A 25,815-nucleotide genomic window follows, 5' to 3' on the forward strand; every position below is an offset into this window, starting at 1 on the left:
AAGAATATCCCTTGGGATGTGCTGCCATAGTCTAGACCAGAAATGGCCAGAGCTGGCCTGGGCAAGGGTCCACTGGCACTTCATGCAGCCGCCGGTGGGCAAGTGAAGCAGACAGCGAGACACCACTCCACCGCGACCGCTCATGCCGTCTGGCCCCCGTGTCCTACAGAGGCCACGTGCAAGGGGCCCTTCTTGAAACCACCCCAGGATGTTCTATTTTGGTTCATCTGAAACTTGGCAAATTAGTATTTTCCCGTAACTACTAAATCCACTAATGTATCTGGGATTTTGACACGCTGATAGTTTCTCTTCACCTCATTACTTCGTGTGTGGTTTCTCAACCGAGAATGCGCCCTGCCAGCAGGTACTTATTACTCCACGCTACACAGTATTTATCTCTTCAAACAGAACCAAAAGGAAGTCAAAAGCTTCCCTTCATTTCTACTGGGTTTTGGTTCAACCCCTTCTGTCTATTTCTGAACAAACAAAAGAGATTCTATAAACTCAAGTGGAAACAGATTATACCCCTTTATTGAGCAGTTCCCACACAACGGTTCACAAGCTTAATCGCCCTTCTCCCCACCCAGGTGACAAATGAAACCCATTCAATCAAAACTCCCCAAGAAACCATATATGCCACCGGAAAAAAATACAAGGGGTAAAAGCATGTCAGGAATGGAAAACAAGCAGCAAAATAATACACACTTCCTTTCCAATTTAAAAATTATGGTCTGGGGGGCACCTGGGTGGCTCAGTGGGTTAAGCCTGCCTTCAGCTCAGGTCATGATCTCAGGGTCCTGGGATTGAGCCCCGCATCAGGCTCTCTGCTCAGTGGGGAGCCTGCTTCCTCCTCCTCTCTCTCTTTGCCTACTTGTGACCTCTGTCTGTGTCAAATAAGTAAATAAAATCTTTAAAAAAATAAAAATCATGGCCTTCATTGTTGGCTGGAGTTCATATTGTAGTTCTTTGCACCTTGCTATGCAAAACGAAAGGGTAAAAACTCAAATCCACAGATTGTCTGTGCTTCTTAATGGGAATAAGATACAACGTGTAGAGCTTAGAGCCAAATCCTGTGTTTTCATCTGCTAGCTCATATTCTAGGACACTCTCAGTTGTTCAGGTCATGCCATTTTACTCACCATCTCCAATCCTAAAATCTAGTAAAACAACGCACTCTTACTTTCATATCATTGACAATATACTCGGACTCAAACAACATAAAGAAGACAAAGCACCATACCCACGAGTATACAAAAGGACGAGGAAAACAATTCGCAAAAAGCCGAGGACTGCGGTGAGTGAGCGCGCATGCGGCTGGGGGACGCGGAGGTGGGCGCGGCTGTGCGCCTTGTCCCGGCCCGGCACTGCAAGGTGCCCGTGGACACCACCCCCTCGGCCCTGGGCTGGGGTTCACTTCTGAAGCAAACAAATAAGGACTACAGAGGGGAAAAGGAAGATGTTGGTTTTCAGAAATGAGTGAAGACACATAAACTAAAAATATCCCTCTAAGAATTTCCATTCTACTTATCAGAGGCCAGTTCTCAGCCCACAGAGCACACCTGCTGCGCCGGCCTCCCCGGGTCCTGGTGAAAGGCACCCCCTGGGTCTGAAGTCCAGGCGGGACCCTGGAACTGGCCCTGCACTTTCTGGGCTAGCTGCTGGCTCACGAAGATTTTCCTTCAACGCGTGAGTATTTCCCCGAGGGCTAAGTGTCATTTGGACCAAATTCCCAAAGCCAGTATCGGGGAGCGCTGCACGCAAGAGCAGGGACTCACGAGCTTCCGGCTACGAGACACAGGGAGGGACGGTCGGCACTAAGGGCCTCTGACCCTCATGGCGGGCTCGTGTGCCCATTTCACAAGTGGAAAAGAGGGAGGGAGGCTGGATGACCTTCCCCGTCGGACAGTGACCAAACAAGTCTGAGTGGGGACCCACCACACACGGTCCTGGGTGTAGACAGGAGTCCGTGCAGGACAGACGGAGTCCGCCCGCAGGAGTTCGTGTTCTAGCAAGGAGGCTGACTAGCTGCAAAACGGCGAGGAGACACACAGTGCCACGAGGCCGACGGAGACGGGGTGTCTGAACTCAGGCCTGAGGAACACAGAGAGCGGCCATGCTTCCGGGAGAGACGGGAGCAAGAGGAAGCGCGGCTCAAGCTAAGCCCGTGCACAAGAGGCCGGAGGGTGACCGGTCGGGGAACTACGGAGGGGTGACGGGAGCCCGTGGACAGTCTGAAGCAGAAAAGCAACAAGACGGGACAGGAGGTGGAGGGCTGCAGGCCCAGGAGACCCCTGAGGGCTGGACGGGGGTCCCGAGCTGAGGCTTCACAATGGTTTCCACTGTGCTGTGAGGGCACACGGTGGGGACAAGTGGCCACCTCTAGGATCTGTGGAGGAGGTAAGACCCTGGGACTCATTGCCAGGACTCAGATGCAGGCCTGGCAGGGAAGAAAACCAGTCAAGCCTGCCTTCGGGGTTTCTGGGCTCAGCAGCTGGCCGGGTGGACAGGGCGTGCAGGAGGGGCAGCGGTGTCTGGAGCGCCGTGCAAGGAGACGCAGAGAGCCACGCCTCCGGATCCTGCGAAGCCCCACCCGGAGAAGAGAAGATGCTGAACGACCCTCCCCGCGGACACACAAGGCACCAAGAGCAGAGGCAGCATTAGCTGTGAGGCAGAGCAGGCTAAGAGCTGACACCACGAACGCATGACGAGGACGACCCCAGCGAGAGGGACAGCAAGTGGCGAGGAGTCCGACGACACGCCCACGTGAGGGCTGGGGGTTCCCGAAGGAGGAACGGCAGGAAAGGTCACACCCCGTCTCCAGGCCCGAGGCACGGAGGCCGTGGGAGAAGCACGGCTACGTGACAGGACGGCAGCCTCCCAGGGACGTGCTTCGCTGTGCAGGACTGGCTCACCCGGGCGTGTGGCTCTTGTTCCCGCGAACGACACGCGAACGACACGCAGGGCCTCAGACCGCAAACTGCCCGCACCTCCCAGCTTGCACACTCGAGAGTCGCTAGCTTGATGCAGGAAGGCTAAGGGGCCGGTCCTGGGGACACGGGGCCTGCCCCGGAGGACACAGACTGTATCTCTGTTTCCAATGCCAGGGTCCACTGAGGAGATCGCCCTCAAACATTTATAACATTCCCCTGCTGCCTTCCGCTCCAGTCCTGAAAAGCCCCTGTGGGAGGCACACTGACCCCGAGCCTGCGGGACACCAGCCCGGTGGATGACGGCACCAGACAGATTTGATAGCCAGTTGGGCCTAAGTCCGCCGACAAGGCCTAAAGCTGGGTTCTCCACTTTCCCTCACCAACTGGGAGACTCAGGCAAGCTGCTGAGCATCTCAGCGCAGCGGAGACGTCGCCAGGCCAGCGGCCGGGACCCTAACACCTCCTCAACCCAACAGATGACAACCAGCTGCACCGAGGGTCGAGTGAGAGGCCTGCCGTTCGTGTACAAACACACGGGAAAATACTCAGCCCTGCGAGCTACCAGGACAACACAAATTAAACCCCGAGTGGGGCCTTCCGTACACACCGAAGCCCTGGCACTGCGGCCCGCGGTGAATCAGCGGTGCTGCAGAGGCCATCTGGCAACAGGCTCCGGCAGCAACAAGGACGCTCACGACGACGGCTCCAGCGAGCCTCCCCGGATAAAACCTTCCTCCTGCTCAAACAGCCCAAGAGCTGAAGGTGTTCACCACGGCACGGCCAACACCAGGAACAGCGGAGCAGCTGAGAAACCAGCAAACGAAACCCAAGAACTCATCGTTCGTGCGTCCTACGCGACACGTGCACCGAGGGCCGCGAGCCGGCAGAGCACCAGGCTCTCTTTGAGGTGCTAAACCTGCTTCCAGGTGCCCGTAACCGGGAACACACTAAACCTTGAAGTGTACATTCTGAGGGGGTAAGTCATGTGCTCCATGAATTAAGTCTCAGTGAAGCTGTTTTTTTAAAAAGGAAAACAGCAGCACCTGGGTGGCCCTGGCGGCTGGGCAGCTGTCTCTTGATTTCAGCTCAGGTCATGATCTCCGGGTCCAGGGATCAAGCCCTGTGCCCGGCGCTGCGCTCAGCAGGGACGCTGCTTGAGGGTTCTCTCTCCCTCTCCCCCTGCCCCGCCCCCCTATGTGCACACACACACATGCGCACACTCTCTCTCTAAAACATAAATCTTTAAGAAGAAGAAGAAAACATGCATTATTGATGCGTTCAACGACACATGTACGCCAATCTGTGCCACGAGGTGTCGGGGGTGAGAAATAGCCAGTTAGAGACCCTGCAGCCCTGCCGGGGAGTCTGTTCATGACATAAGCAACGGGCACACGGCGGGTCAGAAGGGCTGCCACAGGCAAGTGCCCCACACCGGAGGGAACACTGCAAAGGAACAAAACGCTGGCCTTGAAGGACTGAGAAAGGCTTCACAGGTGAGCGTACACATGGTGTCCACCGAGACGTGAGGAATGCGCAAACGTTGGCTATGGAAGCAGGAGGAGGAGGGGGGCTGAGGAGGACAGCCGCCACATCTACACCCATCCACCCGCGCACACAAGACGACGCGTCCTCGCGTGGCCGCCACACTGAGCACCGCTGCTGGCCCAGAGACAGTGTCTCGCGGCCCCGCGCGACCCTGCCCTCGCCACCCTTCCCCCCGCCACCCGCAGCCCTCCGTGCTCCCGCCAGACTAGAGGAGCAGCGCTGCTGTTCATCACCAACAGGACAAGAGGAGGAGCGGCTGCTGGCCCTCTGGGCTCACTGCGCTGTGTCCTCGACAAGACATGCCATTGCTCTGGGGTCCTCTTAAGATCCTCGAGGGACAGAACCAGCAACCCCTGCCGGAGCAACTGGAGTCCGGGCCCCTGGGAAGGAAGGAACACAGATGTCTCCAGACATCTGTCAAGCACCTCCTTGCACCTGACACGGTCATACACGGCAGGGCCTCCTCTCCATGGAGTCCTGCCACGAGAGGAGACACTGGAGCTCTGACGGGCTCCACCCAGAGCCCTCCGGCAAATGCTGAACATAGTAAAACACACGCATCACCCTGCAACCCCGGCAGGCACAGCCCGAGCAACTGCGTGAAGTTTCCGTTTCACTAAGAGCATCTGACCCTAGAGCGAGACCACTGCACCCTCTGCTACAACACAGTGAAACTGGTCTGATGGAGGAGGCTCCTTCGCCGGTCGTCCCCGGCTTCAGCGGCGCTCCGTCCTCACCCACGGTCTGTTCACTGGGGCATCGACAGGAGGGACGGAACGCGGCTGATTTTCCGCACCTCCCAGCAGCTCAACGACTCTCTGGCTAATCTTAGTCCTTTCTTCCAGGACTTTCCAGCAGAATCCATAAGACTCCCTCCCCAGCTAATTTTTCCGCTTGTCCCTCTTTGAGTACTCTGATGGGAAAGCAGCAAGCCTTTTCCTTTCCACAGGAGCAGGCGTCAGCGACTACTGCACAGGCTCGAACAGCCAAGGATCAAATCAGGAGCCGGGGCTGGACCCAGACCTGGGCAGCAGTTTCCCAAACGGTGCTACAGAAGATCAAGAGCCAGAGGGATTCTTATTTTCTTTTTTAAAGATTTTATTTATTTATTTGACACAGAGTGCACGCACGCACAAGCAGGGGAATTGGGAGAAGCAAGCTCCCCGCTGAGGGACTCGATCCCAGGACCCTGAGATCATGACCTGAGCCGAAGGCAGCCACTTGAGTGACTGAGCCCCCCAGTACCCCTGCAGGGTTTCTAAAGCAGACAACTGGAGGAAACACAGAAGCCCCGCTCCCTCAGCGCATTCCGGGGCCGCGCGGGTGTCAGGTGCTGGTCCAGGTGCGGGTGACACGTCCTGAGCAGGAGGAGCGTCCAGGCCAGGGGAGCCACGGCCCCAGCAGGCACCTGCACAGTAGGCTCCACGAAGCGGGAATCACAGCGAAGGACAAATTCCCGGACCAGGTGACAGAAGCAGGGCAGGGAGGGCCGCAGGGCAGAAATGCTGCAGCCTCCGGAGAGCGGCCTGGCCAGGGTACCGCAGGTCAGACAGCAGGGAGAGACGGGCTGGACGGTGTGGATGGCGCCAGCCGGAGCCCTCACAGACTCGGTGGTCCCACGCCTTCTCAGTGGACTCGTGAGCAGCACACAGGACCGGGTCGCAGCTTTGCAGCTGCGACCCACAGAGCTCACTGGTCCACAGCCACGCTGCCACAGAAGGTGCCCCTGCATGGCCAGGGACCCTGTATCGATGGGGGGGGGGGGGTGGGGATTCGGGCCCCGGGAAGGGACCCCGTATCAACGATCATAATCACATAGTCACATAGTCACACTCCCCAAAACCGTCCACAGATTCTCAAGTTAGTCCTTCCATTTAAAAAAAAAAAAAAATGACAGGAGGCCCCGGGGAATTAATGCCTTCCGTGTTAACAACGGTCCTGACATGTGTTCACTCCTATCTGCACACATGAGAGAGCGTACATGGCAGAGGGCAGGACAAGAAGCCCCCAGCTTGCAGCACCTCCACCTGCAAATCCCAGACAGGCTGACACACACAAGAAGGCCAGGAAGCCCTTTCCTCGAGCCCGGGACCAGTGATTCCCTTCTTGGCTGCTCCTCTAGTCCCTGCTTCTTCATTTCCGTGCAGCACTATTTAGAAACGTTAATTACCCACTCTATAAATGATATCATGAGCTCTCTGGGGGAAAGGTCATCCAATAAATTAAAATACCTATCACTAGAGGCGCCTGGATGGCTCGGTCGGTTAAATGACCAACTCTTGATCTTAGCTCAGGTCTCAGGGTCCTGAGCTCAAGCCCTGAACCTAAATAAATACAAAAATAAATAAAATTTAAAAATGTACAGTAAAATATCTATCATTAAAATGAAAACAAACTACCTCACAATGGTGTTCTCCTAGTTCTACAAATAAGAAAACGGAGGCCCAGGAAGAACGCCATCAGGGGTCTGAGGTCATGGCCATCACAGGGAAGGCTCCTGAGCCCTCCCAACATTTGACCTTTCCCCAAGACTCCGAATAACTCAACACCGTTACACACAGACCTTTAAGGAGACGGCTTTTCGTTCAGCAGTCTGATGCCCCAAGCTCCTCTCCTTTTAAACTCCGTATCTTTAGATCACCGGTGGAACATGACCTCCAGCAACCAGCAAGCTCCTTCCCTCCAGAGCTTCCGGAGGGAAGACCGGGCTGCCCAGCTGGAGACACAGGCATCCCCCGCTGCGGTCGGGAGCGGCGCGCGCGAAGAAGAGAACAGAGCGGGAGCAGCTCACGCTGGGACCCATCCAAGCTGCCAGGAGGGGATCCCGGCCCAGAGGACTCACGCGGTGACCAGGAACAGTGGGGAAGGAGTGAGTACGCCCTGCCGCAGGACGGGGGTGTGTATTTATGAGGAGTCCAAGATCAGGCGGGTGAAGGTGTGAGTAGCTCAAGGCAGGCTGTGGGCCTGTCTTCAAGACTCACAGTCACACGAGCCCGCACGCGGTTAAACGGGAGCCGCGTGGGGAAAGTGGTGCCGAGACAGAGAGCAGACCTGTGACAAAAGGGGAGAAGGCCTCGTGCCGTGGGTCAGGAGGCACGCGGCGCTCGACGGCCCGGCAGGCAGAGAACACTCGGGCTGGACACTGTGCCCCGCACACTGCGTCGTCACAGCTGCTGGGTCGTGGGGAGGGTCAAACGCTGTCAGCGGGGGTAAAGAGAGCTGGTCACCCATCCTAAAGCAAAAATTCAGTTCATCAAACAACAGACAGGCCCATGCCCGGGTCACCACAGTACACAGAGCCGGCCTGGTCTGAGAACTCCACCTCCGTCCGGCCTCGTGCTTCAGAGAACTCAAGACGCGAACCGTCCATCTAGCCGCTGCCACGCTGGTCCTGCCGCTCCGCAGCCGAACTCTGCAAGCGGCACAAAGACGGACGCGATCCAAAAGCAGCAGCAGAGAGAGACCAAGTCGGCACAGAGGAGTGGTGGTCCCGCCGTCCACGGGGGCCTCGGTCCAAGCACAGACGCGCCGGGGCCACCTGGGCCGCAAGGTCATTGGCAGCAAGGAGCTACCGGAGCCGCTCACTCAGAGACGGCTATGGAAGTCTCCCGGGGAAAACAGACGTCCCCCAGTCCCAGCAGGCGGCACTGGGACAGGCCTCCCGAGAGAGGAGAAAGCACGTGGCGGGCCCTCATGGCACATGCGGCGCGACGTCCATGCGGCCCACCTGAAGGAAGGTCGAGGACACGGAGTGCGGAGGACCGCACAAGAGGAGTCTCACCCAGTCCTGGACGCTCCTCGGACTTCATCAGGAGCCAGGATCCCCCCACAGACTCTGCCTAACCACGATGTATGCCAGCCCCGTCCCGTCCGGGAAAGCCCAGTAGTCAGACCGACCGTCTCCCTGGTTGTGTAAAGGCGATCACGCGCCAACTTCGGTCCCTTGTTTGGACTGAGTTTTCGCGTTACTGGAACTCACGTGTCTACGCCGCACCCCCATGTGAGGAGACGCAGGCCGCGCCTCCACCCTGCAGCCTGGAGACCGCCGCACGGAAGAGTCGGGGACCAGCCCCAGGCAGAGGGAGAGCAGGACACACTGATTTCAAAGCTGAGAGGACCCCTGGCCGATGCCAGGGGAGGGCAGGAGGGGCGCAGTGGCTGAGCTGGGGCAGGTCCCCGCTCAAACATCCGGAAGGACGGAGGCTCTGGAGCAGACAGCGGCGGCCTCCCAGGCCCAGAAGGACGGAGCCCCCAGTGACGGGAGTGCCGCCCTCCACGCAGCCTGTCCTCAGCTGAGAGCCTCACCCACGACCAGGCCCCTCCCTGGGCGCCCCGCACACGCAACAGTGGGGGCGGCAGTAGCAGGCCTCGGCCTCACCACACAGCAGGTCGGCTTCAGGGTCCCCCTGGGGCAACTGTGGCCTCTCCAGAAACTGCCTCCCCAGGCATTGCGTGACCAGTCCTCGAGCCTGGCTTGGCGACAGCGCCCGCCGGTTCTGCGGGGCCGGTGGGGCCTTGGCCAACACCACACTGAGGCCCAACATTCCTCTGCCCAATCTGGCCTCCTCCTTATCCCTTTGGTCGGACTGATCCCAGGAGCACATCCTAATAAATTCCCCACATGTGCATCTCCAGGGCAGAGAGCACGGCCCCCGGAACCCAACGGGCAGCACACATCGGCTGGCCCAGCAGCGCAGGCAGAAAGGGAGGTGGGATGGGGAAGCGGCAAGTCCCGCTGCGCACGAGCTCACTTTCTAGTACCCGCGGGACACGCAGGGGGAGATGTCCTGCAGGCACGAAATAAACATTCCTGGGGCCCAGCAGGGAATCTGGCCTGGAAACAAACAGATCACGACTGAACCTAAACAGCAGACGCCGCCCCATTACAGTAAGAGCAGGTGACAGGCAGGGGACTGCAGGGGACAGTGGCCCGGCACGCAGGCAGAGTACCACACGATGCCCCCAGCGCAGACACAGGCCAGCTGCAACCCTGGTGGTGTCAGTAAGCAGCTGCTCCCGCGGGGAGCGTAACTGGGGCGCACCGGGGTCCTCATGGCTCTGGGTGTACTTCCCGTCTGGCTGCCACTTACAGGAGGCGGCACTGGGTGAAAACTCGCTGGTCAACACGCTTACGAATCGTGCAGCTCTCTGTATAAATGTCGTGTGGGGACGTTTCTACTGTACACCACGTAGGCAAGGGGAAGGTGAGCCCATGCAGAAGGCCGACAGACAGACAGAAGCAGCAACACAGGGAGGGGGCCCGGGGAGGAGAGGGGAGAAAGCACAGCGGACAGTGGCCACAGGCCCCGGAGGACAGCAAAGGGCAGCACGGGGAGCAGAGGACACGGCGGAGCCCAGAATCTCCTCACCAGCAGAGGACCGGAGAGCACCTCCCACGGACCCCAAGGCCGGGTCTGAGCGGGCTCCTCACCAGCAGAGGACCGGAGAGCACCTCCCACGGACCCCAAGGCCAGGTCTGAGCGGGCTCCTCACCAGCAGAGGACCGGAGAGCACCTCCCACGGACCCCAGGGCCGGGTCTGAGCGGCCAGCACGAGGGCTGCCCCCGTTCACCGAGCTCACTCACCTTGATCCGACAGGAAGTCCAGCATGGTCTGCAACAGGAAGGACAAGTGCCTGACAGAAAGAGCGGGATTCCCCATTCTTCGGGACGCGTAGACCAACTCGTGAAGCAGACGCATCTGGACGGCGGCCCAGCCTCGGTGCGTGCCTGTGAGGGAAGCCACAAAGTGTCCGCCAAGGACTCCGCGAGGGCGCGCTGGCGCCAGAGCCAGCAGGCCTCCCTCAGAAACACGTTAACGGTGTGTGTAAATCTCCTGATTTAAAGACAAATGCTTCAACAACCAAACCCAAAGGGCAAGAAAAAACACTTCCTGTGTTTAACTTTCCCCAGACAGAACTCGTAAGCAATATGTTCTTTCATACTGTAAAAAGATATGTGCTATGGAATACTTTTTCTTTACAGCAAAGACAATTTAAAAATAACCACTTTGAGGGTGCCTGGGTGGCTCAGGGGGTTAAAGCCTCTGCCTTCAGCTCAGGTCATGATCTCAGGGTCCTGGGATCAAGCCCCGCATCGGGCTCTCTGCTCAGCAGGGAGCCTGCTTCTACCTTTCTCTGCCTGCCTCTCTGCCTACTTGTGATCTCTGTCTGTCAAATAAAATCTTTAAAAAAAAAAAAACAAATAACCACTCTGAGATCATTAGAGCAAGGTTATAACAAAAGATTATGTTTCCAACGGTGTGTATTTGAGTTACAGATATACAATTTCTTTTTCAATAAAATACTGGTATGTGATGGGACTTCATTAGCAACCAACAGGGACTAGAAAAATGTACTTTTTTAATTGACCGTATAAGGAAAGCTCATAAAAGCAGATAGCTAAATTAGAAAAAGGTTACCAGTGGACCTTTGCAGCTGCTCCCTCCAAAAGAAATTAACATCGTTGAAATGTAAAGTGGGGGGTCAGGTGCACAGCCAGCTTAAGGTGCCTCTTTAAGACCACAGAATCTGGGGCACGGGGGGGGGGGGGGGGGGCTCAGGGGGGTAAGCCTTTGGCTCAGGTTACGATCCCAGGGTCCTGGGATCGAGCCCCACATCGAGCTCTCTGCTCAGCAGGGAGCCTGCTTCCCTTCCTCCCTCTCTGCCTACTTGTGATCTCTCTCTGTCAAATAAATAAATATGGCCAGTCAACATTTATCATTTGTATTTTATTTGATCTCACTTCCTAACCTTCTCTCAACCTCTTTCACAAAACAATGGCAAAACAGAAGGCTAAGTGAAAAGTACCAAATCACTTGAAGATGTGCTTGTTTTACTTTCCAGAAGAAACACTTTTTTCATCTGTTTTAAAAATTAAAACCAAGAAATTCCATTCAACAAGTGGCAACCCACACATGTGGCTATAGCTGCTCATTAGGGTTCAGTCCTACGTGACACGTGTCCCCTAGGACACCTGCCATGCGTCCCCTGAGGCCACGAGGAGAGTCAGGGGCTCTGCTCTCACAGGCTGGCGTGGGAGGCAGGTGTTACATCATCACCCCAACTGATTTGTTTTAAGCAGGCTCCACACCCAGCACAGAGCCCAGCATGGGGCTCGATCTCACGACCCGAGATCATGACCTGAGCCAAAGTCAAGAGCCGGATGCTCAACCCACTGAGCCACTAGGTGCCCAACCCCAGGTGATTTCTAAATGCACTTGCAGAGTATGGGGGTGCCCTAAGGAAGAACAGCAGGATTCAATGAAGGAGGAAAAATAAGGGGTGCTTGGGTGGCTCAGACTCTTGGTTTTGGCTCAGGTCATGATCTCAGGGTCGTGGGATCGAGCCCCACACTGGGTTCCATGCGGGGCACGGGGCCTGCTTGGGATTCTCTCTCTTGCTCTCCCTCTGCCCCTCCCCCCCCAAATAAATACTATCTCTAAAAAATAAAGGACGGAAGGGAGGAAGGAGAGAGGGAAGAATAAAGGGTCCATATAGGCTGAGGGGCCACGGGGGACGGCTCTACAGAAGTGACACCCAGCCAAGACCCCAAGGACGGCTGGCAGCCACACAAGGAGGGGCGGGGAAGAGCGGCCGAGAAGCCGGCCTGGACTCCGGACTCGGGTGCGCCGGCGTTGGCTCCGGAGCCAGCTCGGAGTTACATTCACAGGACACCGAAAGAAGGACCTGGAGAGCAAGTGGGGCCTTGCCTCCAGTCTCCCCGAGGCCCAGTAAATGGGGATTCCACTTCCCATGCAACCGGAAACTTTTAAAATACCCATTACCCTCTCTCCACAGAGCGACCGTGTGATTGCTCCAAAAACTCTGCCCTCTTCCCGAACACCGCCTCCTCCCAGAAACCTCTGGAAGGCGGTGGAAGGGAGCTCACGCCCACCTCCGCGGCACAGGGTCTCTTCCACCAACAACGCTGAGCCTTCTGAATGTAAATCCCACAGGTGTGTACGGCTTGTCCTACTCCTGCGCTTAACTCCAATTGCCAGGAGCAGGGACTGCAGAGGGACCGGCCAAAGGATGCCAGCCCCCAAGCAAAGCGCCGCTCCTTTTTGGTGTGACTGTACTCTAAGTACCCAGGGGCAGGATGGGCTCTGTCACCCTTGAACCGCAGTGCCGACCACAGCGTCTGCTGGGAGAGGAAGGGCTCGAACGGCGCATGAGCAACATCTCCGTCCCAGCCAGGAGACCGTCGTTACCTTTGCTGAAGTCTTTGGGGTCCAGCGACAGGCTGTAGCCGGGAAGCGTCTCCAGGAGGAGCTTGTAGCAGGCCCTCCAGCCCGGCTCCGAGATGCTTGGGGCCACGCACTGCATAGCGGCCACGCGCTTAAAGAACGCAGACTTCCGATGGAAGCCGATCAGCTCGTAGAGCTCAGACAGGATGCTGTACCGCTGGATTTTCTCTTCCTCAGAAAGCTGAAGCACGGACAGGAAAATAAAAGCTTTTGAGAAAGGACACACATTTAAAAAAAAAAAAAAAACTTTTTTCATCCAACAGAGACAGGATGAAACACTGAGGAGAGGCCAGGCCTGGACCGTGCACCGTACGACAATCCCAGGAAAAGCATGGGAGCCGCGCAACACACAACTCCCAAAGTCGCCCGTTCCTCGCTAGGAAGGCCTGTCTTCTCGGGAACAAAGGCACTTGCTACATACCACGTGACACCGGCCTTAAGCTCCTTCATAAAAGAGAACGAAGGACAGCTCACCTAGACGCTAGGGTTCGGGCAGGGTCTTCCATCGAGGACAAAAGTGCTTGAAACAGAGACAGGACGGAGCCATGTGGCCCATCAACAATCACAGCACCTAACTTGGACTTGAGCCTTCATGCTCACGGTTTTCCCTCGTCCCTGACCTGACTGAGTTCCTTCCATGACCCGTGACGTAGTGATAACGCTTCTGTGTCTTCAGGGCCACTGATGTGATGGCCCTACTCTGTCATCGCAACAGGGCCACCAACTAACGTCAGCCCGGCTCACAGACGAGGAAGCTCAGAGAGGAAGCAACATGTACACAAAACCACACAGCACCGAGTCAGAGAGCAGCCCAGAGCTGGGGGCGGGGGGATGCTGACCCCCTTACCACACGCACCCCCACCGCGCCATAGCTCCCTGGTGAGGGGGGCCGCCCCAGCCTCCACTGGGCTCCCTCCCAGCTGCTGGCCCGGGCAGGGTCAGCTGCCCAGAGACCTCTGTGGGCACAGACCCGCAGCCTAGAAGCCCCGCCAGCTCGCGTTCAATGCCCCTTCTCCACGCCCACTGCCACGGCCTCCAGTGGGCCCTCTCCCCCGAAAGGTGACTCTAAATGGCTTTCATACCCACTTTCTAGGCCTTCTGTAATCCACGTGCTGGCAGCCAGCAGGCTGGTGTCCCTGGAGCACAGCTCAGAGCCTGTCACAACGGGCAAACCCTTCAGCACTACACCCAGCAGCCCAGAACCTTCCCTGGCCCGCCCATCTGCCCTTGTGACTCCAGGCCCGCTGCCCCGTGAGCCAGCCGAATGGGACAACGCGGGTGCGTGTTTCCCGTTCTGTCACCACCTGTCCATGGGGGCCTCCTCGTGGTGAAACCGACACCAACACGGGCGGACGCTCCTTGAGACAGGGACGACAGAGTCAGGCAGGCAAGGGATTTCCAGGCAGAACAAGAAGACAAGCAGGCAGGCTCCCACGTCTCCCCTCCGCCGCACCCGGCTCTCCGCCGCTCCCCGACGCCGCTCTTCGTGCTCGCAGCTGTGAGCTGCCTCTCCCCTCCCTAAATCCCCACGGGCTTTCTGGAATGCACCATGCCGGCTCTCTCTCCCTGTGTTGTCCCTGTTCATGTGCAATCCCTGTCCCCGCCCAGCCGCAGGACCACCAGACATTTCCTGAAGTGGGAGCATCATCTTTGGTATTATTGGTTTTTTAATTGAAGTGTAGTTGACACATCACACCAGTCTGTGTACAAGGTCGTGGTCTGACAATTCTGGACATTCTCAAGTGCTCACCATGTCAAGTGCCGTCGCCCTCCGGCACCTCACAGCGACACAGCATCGCGGACGACATCGCCTACGCGGTCCCGGTCACCCGTGGCGCACTCACTCTGGGACTGGAATTCTGCACCTCCCTGTCCCCTTCACGTGTCTCGCGCACCCCACGGCCACAACCACTAGCTTATTCTCCGAATTTATGAGACTGTCTCTCTCGTTACTGTTTGCTCATTTGCTTTGCTTCCGAGACTCCACAATGAGCGAGATCACACGGCGCTTGTCTCTGGCTTACCTCACTGAGCATCACACCCTCTCGGTCTACCCACGTCGTTGCAAACAGCGAGATCTCATTCTTTTTGTGGCTGAGTAATAGTCCAGTGTGTGTGTGTCGATGGACAGACACTAGGGCCTCTTCCAGAAGGTGGCTTCGTAAATAATGCTGCTGTAAACACAGCTGCACGTATCTTTCCAAATTAACATTTTCACTTTCTTCATTGAAATATCCAGAAGTAGAACTCCTGTGTCGTATGTTAGCTCCAGATTTTGTTTTTGGAGGAACCTCCCTGCTGTTTCCCACAGTGGCTGTACCAGTCTGCATTCCTGCCAGCTGTGTATGAGGTTCCTTTCTCGCCACGTCCCTGCCAACACTTATCTCTTCTTCTTGATAACAGCCATTCTGACAGGTGTGAGGGGCAGCTCCTTGGGCGATGTGGGTGGGGCATCTCCTCCTGTTGGAGGTTTGTATCTCCCTGATGACCGGTGACGCTGAGCACCTGTCCACACATCTGCCAGCCATCTGGACATCTCTGGAAAAATGTCTATCTAGGTCCTCTGCCCCTTTTTTAATCATATTGTTTGGAGTTTGGGGGTTTTAGGTTATATGAATTCTTTATATGTTTTGCATATTACCCCTTTGTTGGATATGTCATTAACAAATAACTCCTCCCATTCACTGGATTGCCTTTGTGTTTTCTTCACGGTTTCCTTTGCTGTGCAAAACCTTTTATTTCGGGGTAGTCACAACGGTTTATGTGTTTTTGCTTCCCTTGCCTGGGGAGACAGATCCAGAAAAGCGCTGCTAAGGCTGATGTCCAGGAGATAACTATCCATGTTCTCATCTAGGAGTTTCACGGTTTTCTGTCTCACATCTGGGTCTTTAATCCATTTTTAATTTATTCATGTGTATGGTGTATGAGAATGTGGTTCTGTTTCATTCTTTTGCATGTAGCTAGCTATCCACTTTCCCCACACCATTTATGGAAGATACTGTCTTTCCTCCATTGTATATTGTGGCCTCCTTTGTCATAGATTAATTGATCATGTAATTGTTGACCGTACAATGGGTTTCTTTATGGGATCCCTATCCCGTCCCATTGATCTATGTGTCAGTTTTCGTGCCAGTACCATACTGTTCTGATTCCTATAGCTCCATAGGATAGTCTGAATTCAGGGCTGTGATACCTCCAGCTTTGTTCTTTTTTTCTTGGGATGGCTTCGGCTATTCTTTTGTGGTTCCAAACAAATTTTAGGATTTTTTTGTTCTACTTCTCAGAAAAATACTATTGATATTTTGACAGGAACAGCTTTGAATCTGTTCATCACTCCGGCAGTACAGACATTTTAGCAATATTAATTCTTCCAACCCATGAGCATGGAATTTCTCTCTGTACATTTGTGGCGTCTTCAGTTTCGTTGACCAGTGTCTTACAGTTTCCAGAGTGCAGGTCTTTCACTTCTTGGTTAATTTTATTCCCAGGTATTTTATTCTTCTGATGCAACCGTAAATGGGATTGTTTACTTCATCTTCCTTTCTGTTATTTCATTGTTAATGTACAGATACACAAGAGATTGCTACATTTTGACTTTACATCCCACAACCTCACTGAATTTGGCTATTGGTTCTACTAGTCTCTGCGGGCAGCTTAACGGCCTTCTCTCTGTAGTATCATGTCATCTGCAAACAGTGACAGCTTTACTTCTTCCTTACAAATGTGGATGCGCTTTATTTCTTTTCCTGTGTGACTGCTGTGGCTAGCACTTCTAATGCTACACTGAACGGAAGTGGTAACAGTGGACATCTTTGTCTTGCTCCTGATCTTAGTGGAAAAGCTTTCAGCTTTCCAGTGACTATGATATTCATTGTGGATGTGTCACACATGGCCTTAATTGTGCTGGGGCATGTGCCTCTACCTTCTAAGGTGGAAGCTTCACTTCCCACTCACACCAGTAACGTTCGAGAACTCCTCTTGCTCCACAGGCTCATCAACATTTGATGTTGTCAGTCTTCTCCATTTTAGCCATTCTGGGGTCTTTAATTTGCATTTACCCGATAACTAATGACATTAGACATTTTTTCATATGATTCTGTATCTTCCATTATAAAGCATTTGTTCAAATCTTCTGGTCATTTCTTAAATTAGGTCATTTGTCTTATTACTGAGTCATAGGAGTCCTTGAAATATTCTTAACGTCGTATTTTCCCAGTCTGATGCCCATTTATTTTCCAAAAGAAGTCTTTGGATAGGCAGAAATTGTGAAGGAGCTCAATTTATCAACTGTAAAGTAGCTCAATTTATTTTTCTTTTAGGTTAATGTTTTCTGTGCCCTTGCCTAAGGGACTTCTGTTTACTCCAAAGTCCCAAACGTATTTTCCTATGTTTTCTTATAGAACGTTTATTATTAGGTCTAGGATCTGTACATAGCAAATCTTGCATAGTGCTGGCTGCAGAGAGATTCTAGTGCCATGAGACACCGTCATGAGCAGAGGGCTGAGGAGGTCCATACGGGAAAGGCAGGAGTACTTGATGCTTTTCTCACATACTTGGGAACTCCCAGAACTTCAACTGTACACTTTGATTTTAAATATAGGAAAAGATACTGGGGAAGGTAAAAATATTAGTGATCATAGTCAGTACCCTCAACAAGGTCACCATCTAAAATAAAGATCACAAGCCTTGGCCTCCAACCCATCAGAGTTCCCACTGATACTTTCGTGGACACTACTGAAGATGAAAGACTGGGATACTCTGATCAGTCATACATTCTTCCATTCTTCTTCTGTCATTTGAACATAAGGAGAAACCAAATGATAAAAACTACATTATAAGTAGAATTGCTAATGCTCCAAGCCCCAGGCGAGATCCTTAAAGGAAGAATCTTGGGCACCACTGCTTCAGGGCCCCAGGAGAACATTTAACTGAAAAGCTCCTCATTGGCCATGGGCCCTATGAGCCTCAGGACGAAGCCCCATTGGGTCAGCATAGACATCCACAGCACAGGAATTTGGGAATACAAAAGAGTCCCAGGCAAAATTTTAGGCCAAGATCTTCACAAAATCTTGAAATGAAATCAAATCCCCAAACTCATTTCTGATCCGCTGCCCTCCTAGGGAGTATTAATCAACACACCTTTGTTCTAATGTTTCAACAGGCTGTACAGCTATGAAGGCGGAGGCCCACAAGGGCACAGACATCTACATGAAGCTCCTGCGGAAAGTAACTCACAGACTACGCAAGACAGGTAGCTTTACTCATAAGCTAGACTCTGAGGAACTCAAATGTTAACTCACTATTCCTTTTCCAACTGGAAAGTTAAGTTCAAATGTACTTTTTTCCTTTAGAAACAAAGCAGTAATATTATCAGGAAATTCAAACTAGAGAGTCTCCTGGCTTTCTGGAAGAACAGTACAGACACAGCAATCGAAAGACCCAAGTGCCAGTCCCAGACCTGCACATTACTAGCTTTGGCATGTTCTAAATTATTTACGGGGATAATAAAAATTAATAGAAAATTATTTAAATTATTTAAATCTAATCATGATTGTTGAAAAGACTAAACAAAATAATACGTCCAGTTAGCATAGCTTAAAGCCCCCAATGAGTATTCAAGAAATAGGAAATACCACTGTTAATTAGTGGCTTTGATGTCACCAGTATTAATCCAAAACTAGCCAGCCAGAGATGCTCCCGAAAATGCCTCCCTGGCGTTTAGGCTTCTCAAACATGGGCACTGGCAGTGACCTGAAGAGCACAGCCGTGGCAGTCACCGTGGATGGCCTGGTGATGGCAACCGGCAACAACCGCAAAATAGCAGGGCAGAGAACTGCGGAAGACTGTGCATTCCCAAGTGTGCAAAACACATTCTGTTTTTACCCACAGGTATTTCTACCATAATTATATAGTGAGAAAATATATATTCAAAACTACATAAATTTCCATATACGTGTGTCCGAACAGTTTGGAAAGGAAAGAATGTAACTCTCTTCCCCACATCCCAAAGCAGGGCTACCAGGTTTGTACCAAGGACCTTTCTCTAAAAAGCACCTACTAACGTAGCTGGATCCATTTTGGGTTTTAATCATTCAGAAGGAAAGGATTAAAAACAAAACAAGAAGTTACATAAGTCCTGGTCCCTCGATGGCTGACAAGGTCATGGAGAGAGACAAGCCAACAAGGAGTCACTCGCTGAGTTCCCAGCGCCCGAGAAGATGGGCGGCGGGATGGATGATGGAGGGGCAGCTGTGCCCGCAGGCTCCGTCGGGTACCTGGGGCTCCTAGAGCTGGTGCACACAGCATGTGCTCGACACCCTGACGATCACTCACGAGAGACAAAACTTGACCAACAATCGGCACCCTGGTCAGCACATCAACTGCAAGTGTCAGCACAGTCGAAGCCGGACCTCCTGGCCCCCTCGGGTTCCTTCTTGGATGACCACAGAGACCAACGCCTCTGGCCTCACAAAGTGCTGCCTACTTTTACCATCTTCGGGTTTAGTAAGTAAGCAAGCTTGGGTGTATTGTGAAGGCTACACAAACCTTGACTACATCTTTCTTAGCAAAAAGAGCCCCAAGTTTTTTAAGTATATTCTCCATAAAATCTATTCTCTCCAATGACAACTCATGGAGCCTGCAGTTGAAAGTCAACTCAGTAAGACCAGACATACTGAAGGGGGAAATCAGAGGGGGAGATGAACCGTGAGAGGCTCTGGACTCCGGGAAACAATCTGAGGTTTCAGAGGGGTAGGGGGTGGGGGCAACAGGGCAGCTGGGTGATGGGTATTAAGGAAGGTATTTGATGGGGCACCTGGGTGGCTCAGTGGGTTAAGCCTCTGCTCAGGTCATGATCTCAGGGTCCCGGGACCGAGCCCTATATCGGGTTCTCTGCTCAGCGGGGAGCCTGCTTCCCCCTCTCTCTCTGCCTGCCTCTCTGCCTACTTGTGATCTCTGTCTGTCAAATAAATAAATAAAATCTTTAAAAAAAAAAAAAAAAAAGGGTATTTGAATGAGACCTTGGGAGAAAGGCAGTGTTGGTATGTTATAATCCAACATCCTGATTCAAAACCATCTGAGGACCTTTTTGTATTGACTATTTATTGATTCATTCAAAACACAATTCCTCATTCCAGGAGGATTTATATATTTGTGCCAGGAGTTTGTGCTCACTCTCAGGTCAGGACACTTTAAATTAAATCCTCAGTTCAGGTTGCCTTTTCCTTCCAGTAAGATTCTGAGATTCCTTATTTTCTTGCTTTGAGGTATGGGATTTTTTCCTAGTATCCCCTTTCATCAAACATGGCTTGGGGGAGGTCCTGGCTGTACATACGGGTCTGCCATCCAATTCCCAGTGGGGGCAGGCCGAAGGTTGGCCTCCTGCTCCACCAGGTGGGCCAATGAAACTGTGTTCCCAGAGCTAGATGGCATACGCTGGCTTCCAAGGCTCACTTCCCTTCCAGGATTTGTGCTTTCTAGTTGGTTTGGCCCCTGAGGATTTCCTCTTACTTTGCTGTTACACATTTTGAAAAACTAAGGGAAAAAGTTTTAATTCTTAATCAGCATTTTTTTTAAAGATTTTACTTACTTACGTGAGAGAGAGAGCAGGAGCGAGAATGAGCAGGGGGAGGAGCACAGGGGGAGGGAGAAGCAGGCTTCACGCTGAGCACGGCCGCCGATGTGGGGCTCGATCCCAGGATGCCGGGACCATGACCTGAGCCAAAAGCAGATGCTCAACCAACTGAGCCACCCAGGTGCCCTTTAATCAGCATTTTTAAGGAACACAAGCAAAGAGGGTTATTGAGAGCTGCTAGTCCATGATACTGCCAAAACAGAAGATACACTAGTTATCTTCTGAACTTATGCATTATTTGATATTTTTTCCTACTAACAGATATGTATTTTTTTTTAAGATTTTATTTATTTATTTGACAGAGAGAGAGAGAGAGATCACAGGTAGGCAGAGAGGCAGGCAGAGAGAGGGGGAAGCAGGCTCCCCGCTGAGCAGAGAGCCCGATGCGGGGCTCGATTCCAGGACCCTGGGATCATGACCTGAGCCAAGGGCAGAGGCTTAACCCACTGAGCTACCCAGGAGCCCCTAACAGATATTTTTTAATTTAAAAAAATAATTAAGGGGCGCCTGGGTGGCTCAGTTGGTTAACTGTCTACCTTTGGCTCAGGTCATGATCCCAGAATCCTGGGATCAAGCCCCACACTGGGCTCCTCACTGGGAGTCTGCTTCTTCCTCACCCTATGCCCCTCGCCCCTCAAGTGGGCACACACTGTCTTTCTCTCTCCCTCTCTCTAAAACAAATAAAATCTTTAAAAAGGAAATAAAGGGGGGGGGGCGCCTGGGTGGCTCAGTGGGTTAAGCCTCTGCCTTCGGCTCAGGTCATGGTCTCAGGGTCCCGGGATTGAGCCCCACACCGGGCTCTCTGCTTAGCAGGGAGCCTGCTTCCCCCTCTCCCTCTGCCTGCCTCTGTGCCTATTTGTGATCTCTGTCTGTCAAATAAATAAATAAAATATTTAAAAAAAAAATAAAAAGGAGTTTCAGCAACAGAAAAGATAATACCGGTCACTTCATGTCTTCACTTTCAGGGATCGGTACTGCAGGTCCTCAGGGATCAAACATTTTACGAAAATGCTCAGCTCGGGGACACACCTCCTTGGTGAGCACCACAGCTGTACAATCCTGCTCACCTGTGACACTCGACTGAGATGCTCTGAAGGCACGTCACCCGCCACCTGCACACAGCCGACCCTGGCCGCCCTCATCCGGGATCAGTGGCCAAGCCCCATCAGGTCCGCCTCCCCGAGAGCTGCTCGGGAGCACAGGTGCCGAGCCGGGTACCCTGCTGCCCGCCGCAGAGCTGTCCTCTCACTAAACTTCACCGCAATCCTGGGAAGTCAGGGCATGAGCGATCCAGCTGACTGGAGAAATTTCCTTCAGTGACCGTGCGAGTCCCACAGCTACTCAGCGGCACAGCTAGGACGACGGCCCACTGATGCCAAACCGCAGAGCCGCCTCCTCTGCGCCATCCCATCACCATCTGCCCAGCCTTCCACAGGCTGCCAGAAGACCGGTCCTTTACTGCCCTGGACGCCCAGTACCAGGGACCGCCCTTAGGAAAAAGCCTGAGGGAGACTGTGTGCGGCCGGCCACCTCCCGACCCCATGGGCCTCGGCCTCTGCGCAGCCACGCTCGCTCCCTCCCTGGGGCTCCCCGCTCGCCATGCCCCTGGACCGGAAGCCGAATTCTGTACAGCCCTGGGCTCCCGGCAGGGCTGTCGTGCCTGGTAACTCTCAAGCAAACAGGACCTTACCGACACCCTCGCCATGCCGGGCCCACACCAACTCTCGGAAACGGCTTCCAGAGGATGAGCCTCAGTCTTGCTCTGTAAGACATGCCTTCACTGAAGCTCCGCCAGTGCTCGTGGCTCTGTTTCAACAGACGACAGAGGCAGTGCTCGCTGAGCTCCCCGGAGCGGGGCGTGCCGCACAGGCTAGACCATACCGGTGCCTCCGGTCATAAGCGCAGCGACACCAGCGTGAGGGACTGCGCCTCATTCTCCCCAGTGCTGCTCCGTCTCCACAGCCCCGGTTACGTAACAGACACGAGGGCTGAGTAGCCAAGCTCCCTAAACATGACTCATGAGCCTCTGCCCAAGAGTCACCCAAATAAGGCTTCGAGCACAGCGCTCCCGCGAGAAGTGCGTTGTGAAACGGACAGCCCGGCTGCTCCGCACACCTGACTTAGAGCATCTGACAGACGACACCCAAACGGATGGTTTTAACGAAATTAAGATGAATCCATCCTGAATAAGCTCCCAGTATCACCCCTCTGTGCCCTACCCAGGGTCTGATTTCTCCCTCTCACGGAAGTGTCCGGGTAGCACAACCTGAATCTGGGGTTCTCGTTAACCAAATGGGGAGAGAGAGAGAGACCGCTGCGAACGGAGTCACCTAACAACTCTGGGTCTGGGACCCACTGTGACTCCCACGAGGAATACCCACGTCAGTGCTACACGGTCCTGCCCTCGAGAAGCTCGGCCTTTTCATTTACAACAGCATGAAAAAGAATGCGATAATGGGATACATTTAACAAAAATGTGTGAGACTTGTACACTGAAAGCAGTAAGAGATCGCTGAAAGAAATTGTGCAGGTTCCTGGGATGGAAGACAGTATTGACAGTATTAAGACATCAAAACTCCCAAAGTGACCTACAAATTCTTCCCAATCCTGATCAAAATCCCAGCCCGCTTCTTTGGAGGAACTGACACGTGGACCCCAAAACTCACAGAGAAGCTCAAGGGACCCGGAATGGGCAACACAATCTTGAAAAAGAAGAGCAGCGTTTGAGGACTCACATTTCCCGACTTCGCAGCTTACCACGAAGCTGCCGTAAGCAAGTCAGTACGGTCCTTACGTGAGAACGGATATAAATCAATGGAACAGAATTAAAAATCAAACCTTCTGCATTTGCCACAAGGATGCCGAGACCAGTCAGTGGGAGGAGTGTGTGCACAGTGAGCAGTGCTGGGACAGCGGGGTCTCTGCCTTCCATCGAGGAACTTGAACCCATCTGCGCACGATGAAAATCAACTCAAAATGGATCAAAGACCTAAAGGAACAAACCAATCCTAGAAACTTCCTACAAGGAAACAATAAAACTTTCTGACATTGGCTTCGGCTCTGTTTTCCATGACTCAATAGTGAAACCATGAGTGATCAGAGAAACAATCGATAAACGGACTTCATTAAAATTAAAAACTTCTGTGCTGCAAAGGACATCATCAAGAAAGGGAGATGACCGCCCAGCAGAAAGGGAGAACATTTTTGCAAAGTGCGTATCTGATAAGAGACTAGTATCCAGGATATATAACAAACTTTTACAACAGAACAATAAAGAGAAAACAAAACCCGATTTAAAAATTGGCAAAGAATTTACATGCGTGGCCAATAAGCGCGTCATCATCAGCCATCAGGGATGAAGACTGACCCCGGCATGAGACAGTTCACACCCAGCAGGACGGTCATGATGAAAGCATGGACAGCAGAAGGCATCCAAGGGGATGGGAAGCTGTGGGGACTTCCACACGCTGCCGTCCACATGACGGTGCGGCTGCTCGGGAGAACAGTCTGCTGATTCCGCAGGTCAGACACGGAGCCACGGGATGACCCAGCAAGTCCCCCCCCAGGTATGCACACCCAATAGAACTGGAAACGTGTGTCCTCACAAACACGTACACGTCGGTGTTCACAGTAGCTTTATTCAGAAACACCCAAAGGTAAAAACGACCCAGCTGCCATCAACTGACGATGGAACGAGCAAATGTGGCCTAGACGCGTCCAGTGGGACCCGCTCTCCCACAAGCGTGCTTGGCCCGGTGACTACGGAGACCGCTGAGATGTGGCCCCAGCTCTGGCCTCCGGCTGCGTTACCAAGCCCCGTTACCGAAGACGCGTGCGTCACTTTAAGATCCAGTCCCCGTTTGCAGGAGCTCCTGGGGTAAGCAGCTTAGAATTCCCAAAGGCAGTAAGCGTCTGTGATTCTGTTTATGTATTTAGTTACATTCTACCCCATTCTAAAAAATCACCTAAATCAACGTTTTAAACCCAACTGAGCAACAGTAACAACAGGAAGATGACAGCGAGGATGGGGAGAACCTGGGATGGAACAAGAGGGGCGCGGGGCGGGCGGCGGAGACTCGCTTCTGTCAGGGCGACCCTCACTCCAACAGCTGAGGCAGGACGAACAGACCACGAGCTCCGGGGGCCCCGGTGCCCCCGAGATGCAGAGATGCCCCCGCAGCAGCGTCGCCCCGCACGTCCCCACGCGGTGAGTCCTGAACAGCGCCCCCCCCCCGGAGCGCCGCACGAGTGGGGCTGCGTGGGGCACCTGCTCTCAGCGCCCCCTCCCCTCGCGGCACCAGGTCCAATGCCAGGGCTGGGCCAGACCCCGCAGCAGGGGGGCAGCTCCTCCCCTGAAGCCCAGCTGGTGGCACAGCAACCCCATCGGTCCCGCTGCCCTGCCCCGCCTGCCGGCTTCTCTACAGCCCTGACTTCCCGCCTGGAGATTCCCTTCCGTCCCTGCACACAAGCACGCCCTACCTTGCTCAACCAGACATCTCTCCGTCCTCTCTCCTCCTCCCCTTCTCAGTGAGGAACGCGACTTCCCCGCCTCCCCGTACAACCATTTCTTTCTTGCCGGGACCATGACCTCCCCACAGCCGCCCTGACAGCCGGGTGCCCTGCCGCCGGGACTGACACATCTCGGCCTTACCTACGCTGTATCTTTACACGTCCCCCCTCTATTGTAAAGAGCCTTTCCTGGATCCCCCCCATTGCTCCGATTCGGAGCTGCATTTGACACACAGTCCGAGGTCACAATTACCGTGCGCATATCTACCAGCTTTTGCTGGGCTTCCCTAGCAACGGCTTCATTAAGGAACTGCAGCAAGAAGTCTTAAGAGGCTACTCGGAACTGCACAGAGCAGCCCGCACACAATTTAAATGGCTTTGAAGAGAAAATGAACCAGAGACAACGAGGCCACAGCTTCTAGTCGAGAGAATCATGAGCCACAACGTTCTTAAACATCCCGGCTCGCTCGTGAACCCCGGGGCTGCGGCAGCGCCAGTGCTGGGAAGCACGTGCTCCTGCCGTGCGCGCTCGGTGCGGGGTGCGGGGCTTCGCCGAGCTTTTCAAAGAGTTTCTTACTATCACTTGCTCTAACTGTCACCTACCATTTCCTGCAAAAGTAGTTTTTCTGTAAAAGATTGCGATACTTCAAAAATCAACTCAAACTGGATAAAAGACTTAAATGTGAGGCAGGAAACCATCAACATCCTAGAGGAGAACACAGGCAGCAACCTCTGTGTCCTCAGCCGCAGCAACTTCTTGCCAGACATGTCACCAGAGGCAAGGGAAACAAAAGCAAAAATAAACTATTGGGACTTCATCAAGATAAAAATGTTCTGCACAGCAAAGGAAACAGTCAACGACACTAAAAGGGAACCTTCAGAATGGGAAAAGATCTTTGCAAATGTCTTATCAGATAAAGGGCTAGTATCCAAAATCTATAGAGAACTTAT

The 25,815-nt window shown here is 53.5% G+C and overlaps 1 protein-coding gene across 7 annotated transcripts in view; it reads right to left on the reverse strand.

Annotated features, from left to right (window-relative positions):
- Positions 1–25,815, reverse strand: part of TRAPPC9 (trafficking protein particle complex 9) — a 500,764-nt gene that overhangs the window by 421,628 nt on the left and 53,321 nt on the right. For all 7 annotated transcript variants that reach the window (XM_032316499.1, XM_032316500.1, XM_032316503.1 and 4 more), the window contains 2 exons: positions 12,687–12,903; positions 10,061–10,204 (listed from right to left, as the gene is read on the reverse strand). In XM_032316499.1, coding sequence (XP_032172390.1) covers positions 10,061–10,204; positions 12,687–12,903 — 361 coding nt within the window. The remainder of the gene's footprint in view (positions 1–10,060; positions 10,205–12,686; positions 12,904–25,815) is intronic.

Source organism: Mustela erminea, chromosome 16, assembly GCF_009829155.1.
Source record: "Mustela erminea isolate mMusErm1 chromosome 16, mMusErm1.Pri, whole genome shotgun sequence".
Lineage (NCBI taxonomy): Eukaryota > Metazoa > Chordata > Mammalia > Carnivora > Mustelidae > Mustela > Mustela erminea.